General features: G+C 38.7%; 1 protein-coding gene across 4 annotated transcripts; it reads left to right on the top strand.

The window, feature by feature from the left end:
- The first annotated feature begins 594 nt into the window (after positions 1-594).
- Positions 595-13438, top strand: LOC120738600 (GEM interacting protein). Of its 4 annotated transcripts, none has more exons than XM_040039938.1 (21): positions 595-884; positions 2140-2227; positions 2732-2828; positions 3017-3056; positions 4904-5029; positions 6339-6403; positions 6555-6662; positions 6748-6828; positions 7170-7331; positions 7507-7644; positions 8167-8357; positions 8557-8642; positions 8728-8790; positions 8920-8991; positions 9097-9239; positions 9338-9514; positions 9592-9729; positions 9831-10030; positions 10187-10511; positions 11042-11141; positions 11946-13438. In XM_040039938.1, exons 1-21 carry the CDS (start codon positions 839-841, stop codon positions 12578-12580), a joined length of 3081 nt encoding a protein of 1026 aa, XP_039895872.1. In that variant the 5' UTR covers positions 595-838; the 3' UTR covers positions 12581-13438. The 4 variants fall into 4 exon arrangements, with proteins under 4 accessions (XP_039895872.1, XP_039895863.1, XP_039895890.1 ...); XM_040039929.1 differs by having other exon boundaries at positions 11039-11141; XM_040039956.1 differs by lacking the exon at positions 11042-11141 and having other exon boundaries at positions 597-884; positions 11946-12080.
- Positions 13439-13533: the final 95 nt, after the last annotated feature.

Below are 13533 nucleotides of genomic sequence, written 5' to 3'. Positions count from 1 at the left end.
TCTGTTGGAGTAACCATTTTTTTAGTTAATGTTGACTGTCCAAATACAAATTATGACATCTGTATATTGTGACTAATGGAAAATTGTCTGTTACTGTGTAGCCTCTGGCACAGTAACATTTTACTGTGAAGTCATTCACACATTGTAGACTGTGACCTGAATGCAGATTTTGCCTTCACCATTTCATTCATCATTGTCACTGGAAAACACAGAGTACCCAAGCTGCTGATTACAAGTAGAATTGAACTTTTTAGCTGATTATTCTCGGCATGTCACGCAACCGACTTTCTCATTGAGGTTTTTATCACACCTGCAGATGGCTGAATAAGGTAGCTTACATGACAGTGAAATAATGTTTCTTAAATAACTTATTATATATATTAACAACTGTGTTTAGTATATACTAATTTTTAACCAAGTTGGTTTTAACCAAGATATGTTTTCTGAAGTGTAATTGTTACATTACAGTGGTACATGCCAATATTTAAGGAACAATCTTTCTTACTACGACAATACAAATTTATCACAGTGGTACCTTTTCACTATATATGGTTAGACAATGTAGGTGGGGCCTCCAGTGACTGTAAGATACACTTCCTCTTCCCCTTGATGGCGAAAACATTGGCCAACCTTCACTCTACCAGAGGAAGATCATTTTAAGAACTTGCATATCAGCGCGCTTGGGGCTCAGCTTTATATCGCTGTGTTTAAACTACTGTCCTGATTTCCTACCACTTCAAATACGAAGTGTTTTACTGTGTATTGTAGTTTGACCCTGATGCGAGATAATGTGTGAGAGGTGTTGTTAGGGTCTGCCTACTGTGGAAATAGCGCAGAAATGGAAGAAGATTTAGTGGAAAACAAGGATTCTACTCAAGGCACAGGTGAGCACAAATAAGATATATGACATGTGGTCATTTTGAGTAAATTGTATCCTTTACTCTAAATATCAACTTGCCCATGCTTAAATGAAACTTAAATCTGTTTTCTTTCCTTTCAAAATGTTCAAATTTTTTTGCTATTGATACACATTTTTCTTCATTTGAAGAAACCCCAAACTTTTTAATTGCCAAATATTATTTTGGTTTGTGTTACTGGAAATCTACTCAAAGCAGTGTAGCGCCATTATGACATGGGTATTCATGTGGGTGCATGCAGACGCTGCATGCATAAAGTGCCTTTGTTAATGAGTCTGTCAGAAGATTTCTGCTGCTGTGCGGCATCCTCCTTGTTGATGAACTTCCTGAACTCTTTTTTTAAAGGTTCTTGTTCTGTCTTTTTGTTTAACTTCTGTATTTTTATTCAGCAGAATTAGCCTACTCCTTCCAAAAAGCCAAGACTGTCCACTTCTTTTAAAACTAATGTTTTGGAGACTTTTGTGTCATTTGACACACTAGAAATTAGAAATGTTTCTTTGCTTGAAAGTTTCTATTCAGAAGCTTGTTGCAGTGTAGCCTCAATTCATGCAAGTAGCTTTTGCAAATGTTGCGGGTAAACAGCAAACACAACTGTCAGAGTTAAGTGCAACTACATTGGAAAACTGTGTTCAAATTTTGCTGAAACATCTTACTTTCCTGTCAGCTCTTATTCTTGAGCTGAAACACTGGTGGTGTGAAAAACAAGGACTCTATGTACACGATGGGACGTGACACAAACTGCAAGCAGGATGTGGTTGACCAAAATGGAGGCCTCTCTGAGCGAGTGATTTCTTTTTTACATTTGTTACACCTATTGTGAATTATCAGTTTTTAACTTTTTGCTATGTCAGAGGGTTATAAACGGTCAAAGTGTTGCACAAAAGCACAAAAGTTTAAGCAGCAAAATGTGTCAGTTTTATTTCACATTAAGTGCAAATGCTGTCAGATAGGATTTTATGAGAAGCTAAGTTTGATTATTTTTTTGAACTGGATCCTTTTTTCAGTTCATCTATGTGTGTATCTGTGTGTTTGCAAGCTACCAAATGTTGGCATATACTTGATGAACTAGCTTTGATACTGTGGTATAATATGCATTTCTATATAGTTTGTGCTCTTTCGGGGTGGGGGAAGGGTTCACATGTCAGGATCACTGTGTACTCTATGTAACATAAATACAATGTAAAGTTTGTGTGTATCTTAGCTTTTACATTTCTCATTTCAGATGTGAAACGAGTGCAGAAATCTGAAACAAAGCGATACAGTGAGATCTTCCGAGATTTTGATAACCTTGATTTATCTTTCATCTCTTCGTAAGTATTACCTTGTGCAACCCTTTTCTCCTGCATCACTCGGGTGCTAAGTAAAAACTGTGGTTAGTGAATTGGTATTTCAAATGGTCTAGAGATGGAAAATGATAAGAAGCTCTTGAGGATGGAATTATTAATTTATATTTTATCATTTAATAATCCATCAACATGAACTCAATTATGTATGATCTGTCGGTATATTTATCTAGTGCAAGCTTTTAACTAAAGGTTTAATAACTTTCTATATTAGCATTGCCATGTCTGGTTTAATCTATCCTGATTGTGACTCATATTTTATTAGAAGCACTGACTGGAAACTGTTTATAACATTTCTCTAAAGCAAAGGTGCAGTGGTGAATATAGTTAAGATGATAAAAATACATAAACTGGACCTTGAAAGGTTCTTAAGGGGCTTGTTTATGGTACTAAAAGGCCCAGTAGCATATGCTTGCTGGCATATTCCTTGACAAATATGTTTCTCTCTTTATACATTCTTTCTGTGCTCAGCTCAGGGGATGATCTGCTAGCAGAGATTGACTCCCAGTCCATCTCAGAACCTATCTCTGTAGAAACTGCAGAGACCACCGAGCAACATGACGTGACTGTAAGAAATAAATACCTTTTGAATGTAGTGAATGACCTACTTAATCAAAGGCCTGTCATTTATGCTGTTGTTTATGCTAAAGTTTAGCTCAGGTTCAGTTTTCAAATGATGGTTTGTTTTTAGACGATTAGATGTGCTTTGATAGAGTTGTAGAGTTCCACCAGTTTGAAGATGCACTTTGTCCACAGATATGTGCCGAACCCAATGACGTGGATGGATCTCAGACAGGTATGGTTTGTGTGACAGAAGGGATGAAAAAGCCCAAATGAGTGTGTTATTGTCTGCATGCTCTCTGGTCAGGGTCAGTGAATAACGACAGCTGTTATAAACAGTTGGTCTCAATGCGACATTCCTTTACACTGTGAACCTGTTGCTGAAGTGGTTCAGTCACCTGCTTAACCTAGCACTAACCTTCCTGGGACTGACAGGATACTATCCTTCATCCCATCGGATCATTAGATGTAGCAGGAGCTACTGTCTGTGACACTTTACAAATACTCTTCTTCAACATTTATTTATTGTCTTGTAATCAGCTGTGAGTTGTAACGATCCTTCTGTAACAAGATTAGGCTAAAGAGAGAGGATTAAAGCAGGGGACAGCTGCTCTCAGTTTTTACATTAGACTAGTGGAAAAAAGAGAGTCACAGAAATCTCCTGTTACATGGTCTATGGCATAAATACAAGTCAGATGGATAAATGCACCAGACTTACTCATAGTCTACAGTGGGACTTTGGGCTAAGTGCACAAACTTCAGTTTGACTCAAATTATAGGCACATGGTAAGATAAGATATTACAGAGGCACACTGTGTTAAACTTGGATGGTGAGCAATGTCAAATGTATTCTTGGGGCATAGAAGCTCTTCTCAAGAACACCTCCCCCACACCACCTTAGCACGCTTGTTCTCTCTCACATGCCAGGAGATAAACCTGATTCAACGCTCCTCTAAACCCTGTCACTCTGCATTCTGGACTTGACTTGAATAATCCTTATTCCAAGTGCTTGAACTCCAAAGGATTGATTTCTGAAAGTGCTCAGAGCTCTCCCTAGAGAGGAAAGGCTAAGAGAGGTCACCCATAGCACAAAACCTAACATATCTCTGGAATTGCATGTTTTATTTTGTGGGCTGCGCATGATGGCAGAAGAAAGTCTGGTTTGATTTTTTTTTCCCTACCACTCTAACTGGATTTGGCAGCTATCTGAAGGGGAAGAGCAGTATAAAATCTGCCTCTCTGTCTCTCTGGCATAACATGCTTGCATGTTTTAAAGCACTGCACAATGGACCGCTAGAAGAAGTGAAAGTTGCTGAAATGCATCAGCTTTGGTTAAAAGAAAAAAAATTATTGCATTTATTTGCGAAGGTTGTGCTGGAAGTGGAACACATTGAGAAAGTAGTGTAGGGAGCTTTTGTTAGACCATGTGACTGTCACAGATACATCATCCACCCTACACTAGTGTGACTCACAGAGGAAGAAGAGTGGTTATCGTATTAACGCCCTGCCTTGGTGACCACAGTAGCGCTATAACAACATGCTAGTGTGCTGTTATGTGCTCTCACAACATGGCTTGTGTCGGTAGCTGACTACGAGTGAACAGGTGTGAGAGGGAGGGGCCAGGCAAAAGGGAAGAGAGAGGAGGGAAGTTATTTAGCTAAAGCAGTTTGTTTTGGTGCTGTCCTCTCTCTAGTTACATCCTTTTTCTGTCAACTGTGAGACATAGGACTAATTTAAGAGGGGTTTTTCTTTGTTTTTTACCGACAAACTAATGTATATTTCAGTATACATGCTAGAGTTTGCTCTCACCTTCTGGAAACTGCAGGACCTTTACTCTGAGGAGCAGCTATGACTTGTCATATCCAGCCATTATTTCCTGTTTTGGGTTTGTGTATATCTTTTTTTTTTAACTGGTATTTGATTTTTAAACCTCTTTATGTTGTCAGATATAGTCTGGGACCATTAATATCACTTAAGGACAGACTAAACGTTTTCTTGAGAAAAGGGGATATTAGGTGCTATTACAGTGTAATTCCTGGGTACACCTCGAGCCTACCATTATGATGATGTACTCTCTCACAGTCCAAGAAGCAGACCTGGCCCTATGTCGCTGTGAGGATGGAGTGGAGACGGCGCTGCAGTACACCAAGTTGTGGTGCCGATATGCCAAAGACCTTCTTGCCTGGATGGAGAAGAGAATCAGCTTGGGTAAATACACAGCTGAGTAAAGGAAATAGTAGTGTAACATGCAAATTTTTTGTCTTATCGTAGATGGGATATTTGAATAGAAACCGCACACAGAAACAAGAATAGTTGGATTTCTTACAAAATGCAAAGCCATAATGTGTACAATATAAATGAAAATAATTCTGATCCACTATGAAGTCAGTAGTCTTAGAGTAGTACCAACATTAATTGGTTTAAAGTGTTAGTAAATGATCATTTCATGCAAGTAGGTTAGGTATAAGTGAATGTGTCCTAGTATTTTCATCTAGAGTTAGAGCAAATGGTTGTTGTTGTTTTTTTGTTTGCTTTGATATAATAACATTTGAAATAGTGCTGCAGTAGTCACCCTGTAAGGAGAAGAGGTGCACACTGAAGATTGGATTGCTGCTTTGTATTACCCATTTAGAAAGAAAAATCATAATACATGCATTTTTAGTATTAGCTGGAGTACCATCGAGTAATTTTCATCTCCTGCCTGGATTATTTCTGTTAAAGAGGATGTGAGTTTATGCAGTCCTTCCAGAGAACTGCACGCTACACACAAACAGAAAGGATTAAAGAGCAGATTAGCTGAAAAGAGGAGGGCAATAAAAGACACTACTTGCCTTTGGAGTACACAGCGATTCCTCTTCTGTGAGCCTTTTCAGATCCTATGAATTCAGGTAGTGATGTCAATATACAATAGACATCACTACCTGATACTAGTGTTATCATTCAAAACACAGAGCAACAGTTACCAACCTCAAGTGTGTAAGGAGATCAGTTAGGCAATGATAACACATGAGTAATGCTGGGTGAAGCTCAGCCCCAAACTAGTGATTACACAGTAAAGCAACACATTGAGTTTGCTAACAGTATAGAGCCCATTGCTCAAAGAGAGCAGTCAGATCACAAACTGCTGTTGACTTAGTGTTTGTATCAGTACTTGCACAGTGTGAGTGAGATCATACTGACATCAGCTTGGTTCATTTCCTGTTGCAGTTCTTGAACTGATGCAAAATGCAAACCACAGGTATTTTTAACCAAATTAATTCCTCTTTTAACTTCAAAATAGACACAGGTTAGAGTTGACCACACTACAGGTTCTAGTTATTCTGTGGGTGCTGCATAGGTTATTCATCAAATGTCAGACTTGTGAAGAGACACAGAAGATAGGTAATGTCCAAAAATGTTCAGTATAGTGCAAGAATTTCAGTGGATTCTACTTGTGTTTTTTTATCTTCACGTACCATGCCTGTGTTTTTTATTTTTACATAAAAAAGAAAAAAAAAGTTTGTTTTTTTCTTTGCAGAGCAGGAATTTGCAAAAAGTATAATGAAGACGGCTGAAGGAGCAAAAACCAATGTACTCCAACAGGTATGGTTTACTGGATACTTGACAAAAACTGTACCAATGATTGCTAAAGTACATCACAATGGGTTACTTATAATGGTGCCTAGAACAGAGACTGTGGCATTTCTCTTTCTTAGACTGTGGCGTTTCTCTTTCTTTGCTCTTGTCTATGCAGGAAATGATGCCATTACAGTACATCTACACACTGGCTCTAGAACAAGACAGCAAAAATTGTCTGAACGCTAGAAGGACTTCTGATCTGCTGCAAAGTCGCTGTTACCAGGTATAGAAGCCTACAAACACATCATGTAAAACCATCTCTAATGTTTAGATGTAGATGTGTTAAATATCGATTCTCTGTCTCAAAGGCCTTGAGTGCAAAGAGAAATGAAATTGATAAGTGGCGCAGAGAATTTAAAGAGCAGTGGGCAAGAGAACAAAGGAGGATGGTAAGTAAATAATCACTCCTGGTACTGGTTGACGTTAAGCAGAGTTATTTGCACCGTTAGTGAACATGTTGGTATCTATTAAAGTCATATTAGACTGTACATGAAAATAGTAAAATTGTTGTCAGAATCATTACATATTTTTGTCTCAGTTCATCTAAAATTAGTATCTGTGTATAAATTGTATAAACAGTGGACAGTATACTTGTTTGCATGTCATGTATATGTTGTTTTGTCTGTTATGGATGTAACCAACATGTTTCCTTTCTCGTATGTTGTGCTAAAATTTGTGCCAGTAATAAACGGTGTTCTCCACTTTGTGTATCTCCCTTCCTCGTTTTCAGAATGAAGCAGTGACAGCTTATAAAAAGGCCAAGCAACAGTACTTCCAGCGCTGTGATGAGCTAGAAAAGGCGAAAGCTGTCTCTGCTAAGGCTGCAGATGACACAGCAGGAAGCAAAACACTAGATAAGAGGAGGAAGTCTAAGGATGAAGCTCAGACTAAGGTGAGTGTCGTGTTAATAGACTAAATACTGTATAATTTGTAGAAATAAGGGCCTATGGTTTCAGCAAACAAAAAGTAAATATTTTTTGGTATCCTTAATAATGGCTTATGAGACGATGCAAAAAGAGGAAAACACAGATTGCATATCCACTTAGATTTTCTTTCTGTCCTCACAGGTGTTAGAGGCAGAGTTGACATATAAACAGTGTGTGACTGATGCAAAGATCCACCAAGATGAGTTAGTGAAGGTGAAAGAAAGAATCATTTCACACATTCGTAAGCTCATCTTTCAAGGAGACACTGTGCTCAAAGAGGTCAGTACTTCATTTTGGTATAAATATAGAATATGTGTTACTATATAGTTGATATTATAAGTTGTCTTGGATAGCTACATATATATTTACAGGATCATTACCTAAGAACGAAAAAGTTTACATACAACAATATTTTAAATTTATAGTTAGGAAGCTGGAAACGCGGCCTGCTCCTTTTTTTTTTTTAACTTTTTTTCAGACCCACGCTGACTGAAGAGAAGTTAACATGTCTAACTATTAGTAGTTAATCAGCTTGATTAATACAAAAATGTACCTGAAAATAATAATCTACCTAAGCAGTGATTTATGTTTTGCATCATACAGTATAAAGAATTTTAATAAAAAACTACCATGTTTTATAAAATTACAAGATTCCTTTGCATATTTTTTCTTTTTTTCTTTTACTTTTTGCGGGTATGAAAAGTAAATTGTGAGCAAAACACTACTCTTATATTTTATATCACTTTTTTTGATTAAAATTTTTTTTCCTTGACTCCACATGATGTCTTCTCTCTGTATTAGGTCACAGTGAACCTGTTCTACTTCCAGCGTCAGCAGGCAGAGCCTGTTCCACTTGGCTATCACAACCTGGAGGTAACATGCAGAGCCCAGGAGTCTGGTGAGCCCTATCTGCAGTATGTTCTCAGTAAGCGTCGCCCTGAGCAGATTCTCCAAAAATTTACCTTCCAGGAGTATGTTCCTCACGGTAAAGGGTGCGTTAAAAGGACTTATTGCTGCTTCTTTTATGTAGCATGTTTTTAAATATAAATGTGAACATATAAACATGTGTCAGTAGGGACAGATGTATTTGAGTGTATATCTTTGTCATAAAATAGGATAGAAAACATGTTTGATATATTCCACCTATTTACTTATTAAAATAATTGTTTCAATAACTTCTTTTCTTTAAAGCAACAAAAGAAAAACCAGCGCTCTGAACACTCTGCCAGACTCGTTCATGGCAGATGATAGTCCTTTGCGACGATCCAGTGATTGCAGTAAGGGCTCCACCTAATTATACTTTTTTATATATAAAAAAAAAATCTTTCTCTTTAATAATATTTGTGTGTTGGTTCACCTAAGGGAAAACTGGATATAGTGACAGTGAGAGCATCGGAGGCAGTTCGGAGTCCCTGTCTAGCCCTGGTAGGCACAGGCTTACATTTTTGTATCTAACTTTTAATTTACAGTACATGCATCTCGAAACTTGTGGAACTTTTTTTTTTTTTTTAATTTAAACTGTGTTTTTGCTTTATTTGGAATATATAACTGAAGCTAGGAGGCAGGGTAAAACCGCATCCACTTTGACAGTGTCATCAGACGACCTAGATGACCGGGATGAATCAGGTTCTTACCTCCTTTTCTTTTCATGAACAGAATATGTTAATAGAGTATATTTTTTTATTTGATCCCTGGCTGGCAAATAAATCTATCTTCTCCACCTTCCTCCAGAGTACAATGATAGTCAGCCAGCCAAAGTGCCACAGGTTTCGCGAGCTGCACTATCACATCGACTCAAGAAAATGAAAAGCAAAATGGCCAAATGCAAGCAGTGTGACAACTATATTGTTGTCAGTGGGGTTGAATGTGAAGAGGTATGCTTACACATTTGATGAATATATTGTAACATGGGCAGAAAACTGGCTTTCATGAGATTATTAATGAGATTGGCTCTTTTCTATCTCACATTCAGTGTGGCCTAGCTTTGCACAGGAAGTGTATGGAGGTGTGTCAGCTAGAATGTGAGCATAAGAAGGGATCGGTGTTTGGAGTGGACCTCTCTCTGCTGCCACGTGACAGGCCAGATGAGGTGCCCTTTGTAGTGATTCTCTGCACATCTGAGATTGAGAGCCGTGCTCTCTCTGTCCAGGTATTATTTATCCTCACACTGGTACAAATACATTGGTTGTCAAGTATGAATAGTGATCTAATAATCATTTCTGTTAGGGTGTGTATCGCGTGAGTGGGTCCAAGCCTCGCATTCAGAAGCTCTGCCATGCCTTTGAAACACAAAAAGAGCAAGTGGACCTCTCGGACCTCTCACCACATGACATCACCTCTATCCTTAAGCACTTCTTTAAGGAGGTAAAGGAGATATTAAAATATAAACCTCATTTTTGCACAATTCAAAAGATGTAAGTTTTCTCTGATATCACACTGAATATTTTCAATATTATCTCTTGCAGCTGCCTGAGCCCTTACTAACTTTTGACCTGTACAATGATTTTGTCGCGGTGGGAAAAGCAATTCAGCACCTGAATGATGGGGAGACGTCACCAGAGACTAATGAGATAATGGATATCACTGACAACCTGCAAAAGCTACTACACAGACTTCCTCCATATTGCTACAGCACCTTGCATTATCTTGTATCTCATCTTCAAAGGTGAGCATGCTCTGGCACCACAGACCTCTCTAGTTTAACTTGGCCTAAACCTGATAGATGACATTTACTTATTTCTATACTGGACCACTGACTTTGACTTCTAAGTCAAATTTAACTTAAGCTGTCCTTGAATTTGTCTCATGTGTTTATTTACAGAGTTTCAGAAAACTACGAGAACAAGATGTCTCCCAGCAATTTAGGCATTGTTTTTGGGCCAACGTTATTGCGCCCTCTAGTGTCGACAGACATGTCAATGATTGCCCTCTTGGAGACCACCTACCAGGCTGTACTTGTTGAGTTCCTCATCACACACCACGACAAAATTTTCGGCCTGGAGCAGGGATCCAATACACCCCCTCCTCCACCCCCTACCGCACCTCTTCCTGACACCCCTCCCAGAGGTTCCTGCCCCTTGGATGGGGTAGCTTATCTCGACTCAGAAAATGAAACCACCTCCAGAGAGCGGCCACGCTCAGTAGAAGTAAGTATTTCAGTGCGCTTTAAACATCTATGGCTAATTTTTAACTGCTCCCTTTTAAGCAGCAGTTGCTTAGCATTCACACCATGTGAGAGTAAACATACTTACCAGTTTTTTAAGAGCCTTAACACTTGCCACCTTAACCTCACGTTTTTTCCATCAGGATTAACAAGATCCTCACGCACACTGCTGCATTTCTCCTGCCCTCTGCACTCTGGCCTGCATGACCGTCTTTCTAGCTTTTACTTTCTGCTTTACACAGCTCTTTCCTGTAAAAGAAATTTTTTAAAGTTCACCTAATTGTGGGGTTTTAGCTGGGTTGCATCAAAAGAATTAAAACACAAAAAGGATATCACCTTTCTTTAGGAGAGTAAAACCTTTTTATATTTGTACCTAATAAAAAAAATAAAAATAAAAAAGATTCATCCCAAGTAGTTAGTAGTCATTCCCCCGGTAGGAATCCTATAATAATGCAGTGCTGCAGGTTTAGATGTGGTCTGTAATCCACCACTCAACTTGTGTCATTCCAGCAGAATCGAATCAAGAGAGAGTCAAGCGAGGGTTATATATCTGACAAGTCTTCATCCAATGAGGCAGTGGACCAGCTCAGCGCTGAAGCCAGTGAGAGAGCAGGTAGGCGGGGCATAGTGATAGAGAAGTTACTCCTGACTAGAGCAGGTCAGCAAATTAATTTATCCACTGTGTCTCTGTCCTGTGAAACCTAAAGATGTTGACGTTTTCAGTTGCCAAGTACAATGAGTTCTCTCTTGTGTCAGCTTGTAGTTTTGCTACTTGAGGACATGTCTTAAATAATCCTCTTGTAGGTATTACCAAACAGCTCCCAAGTGTTTTGCTTAATTTCTTGCACACAGGGGGTTGGTTCTAATTTACAGTTACAAAGTAGCTTGTGTTTCTAAGCGTGAGATTCTGTAGGTGTAGAATACTTAAAATGTCTGTTTTTTTTTAATTACTTTGCGTACATCATCCAGTTATCTTTAGAAGTAGGACTTCCTTATATGTTGCTATTCAGTAAAAGTGGCTGAATTCGGTTGAGTACGTTTTGTCGGGGATAGTCTTTGTGGAATTAATGAATTAATTTGTGTGATTTTAATTATATTATGATCATTTCTTTTGGAATTTGCAGTTTGACATTTGAGTTTTTGTATGAATTTGGACAACACAAAGTTAGATTTTGGAGTTTGGGGATTTGGAAAGTCTGAGGCTCAAACCATTCTTTGCTTTCTGTACTTTCGCTGTGTTTCTGAGGGGCTCTCTTCTCTGTTGCTAAAACAGCAGCTTCAAAAGTCCTCGATTTCAAGTCAAGTTGCGCTATATATCATATAGAATGATTTTGTTTTTTTTAAGCAAAATAATCAATAACTGGTGTTGGAAATGCTTAACTTTGTGAATCACATGCTTATCCTTCTACTGCTCCAGTCCTGGCTATGAGAGATGTATCAAGTGATCCTCAGGGTGAGATGGTAGGAGAAGCTACCTCTGATTTAGGAGTCCAGCCATACTACCGTTTCACCAGACAGCCTGTGAAGTATCACCGACATCATAATACAGGAACCCGAGTCTCGAACCCAGCATGTGCAGCCAGACAGGCTGCACCTCAACTGAGGGGCCACACAGGAAGTGCAGACAGCAGTCGCAGCTCTTCTCCAGAGCCAGGGGCACAAAGACTTTCTCGAGACATAGATATCCATTATGAGGGCATTCTTGAGCCCCAGCATGTGACTACTAACACAGAGAATAAAATGGATGCCCCACTAAGCCCCCGTGAGGTTGTGCAGTACATGCTGGGCTTGGACTCTACGTATGCACCACTTTCACCTTCTACAGCATCCAGTGCAACGCAGGCTGCTGAAGAGGTGGCAGGAGGATGTCGAGCAAATCACAACATAAATCAGAGCAATAACAAGCAGAGTACTGGACATTATCACCATCTGTGTTCGTCACCAAAGACAATTCCCGTTGAGAAAAATGTTACCTCACCAGCCCAGAAGATCCTGTCTGGTCTAAGGCTGAGACGCAGCCACTCAGGGAAGGATGAGCAGCTCTTTGTCTGAGGGAAGATAAAAATCTGCAGATGGTTCACTGGAATGATTTCACATACAGCAAAGGACATCATTAATATGACCATTATTGTATGTAACAACAAATGCTTCTGTCAATATTACCATTATTATGCCTTTATTATGAATAGAATACATCCACATTTTAGGTGCAAATGTCACCACAGGAACACAAAGTCTTTAGTCATCAAACCTACTGAACTAACATATGAAACACATGGAAAAGTTCAATCCTGGTGCCTGCTTGGATTAACACTTAATCTTCTTTAGATTTTGGTCTGTTGATAATCCAGCAGTTCACTAAACAGACCACACATGAGAAGTTTATATATTATTTTTTTAATTAGCTCTTGTGTTTTGACTTAATTAGTAGGCGAGGTGAAAAGATACAAACTAGCCCCTGAGTATAACGGTTTTGACCCGAACAAACTGTAATGAATATTTGTAAAATGCAGTGTCATCAATATAATGCTGTTTTACATTTGTTGTGCTTTCCCAATATATTATTGCCTATAAATGAAAAATGTTATAGTCTGTAAACAAATATATGCCTTTACTGGTGTCCTTGACCCTAACACTGATCATTTTTAGCTTAATGCACCTTTCTTGTTTTAACACAAGGGGGCGGTCCTCTCTCAGTATGCGGGAAAAGCATGTCAGACACAATAGTGAAAAGGCAATAAACCTTTTATCTTTAATTTCAGTGCTCTGCGTTTGGACATGACACTTTTTTTTTTTACTTCCATGTCAGCATTTTAATGCCTGCACCTGTTTGATTGTACAGCGGTGTAAGTAAATGGAGTGAAGCAACATTTCCTGATGTCTAGAAGGAGTAAAGTGATATCATCTTCATTCGGCTTTGTTCTTTTGATATTTTTGCATCAAACTCAGACAGTTTTGGTGTATAATACAACAAAAACTTAAATATGTTTTCCTGTGTGAAAGGG

This window comes from Simochromis diagramma, unplaced genomic scaffold (genome assembly GCF_900408965.1).
Source record: "Simochromis diagramma unplaced genomic scaffold, fSimDia1.1 OVJJ01000321.1, whole genome shotgun sequence".
Classification (NCBI taxonomy): domain Eukaryota; kingdom Metazoa; phylum Chordata; class Actinopteri; order Cichliformes; family Cichlidae; genus Simochromis; species Simochromis diagramma.
This window is presented reverse-complemented; position numbering and strand designations above follow the sequence as displayed.

Excerpts from the sequence above, each read along its gene's own strand:
- LOC120738600 (XM_040039929.1), top strand. The coding sequence starts at position 839 with ATGGAAGAAGATTTAGTGGAAAACAAGGATTCTACTCAAGGCACAG. Across the intron at positions 8,992-9,096 it reads AGATGACCGGGATGAATCAG|AGTACAATGATAGTCAGCCA; the intron begins GTTCTTACCTCC and ends ACCTTCCTCCAG. Across the intron at positions 9,240-9,337 it reads GTGGGGTTGAATGTGAAGAG|TGTGGCCTAGCTTTGCACAG; the intron begins GTATGCTTACAC and ends TCTCACATTCAG.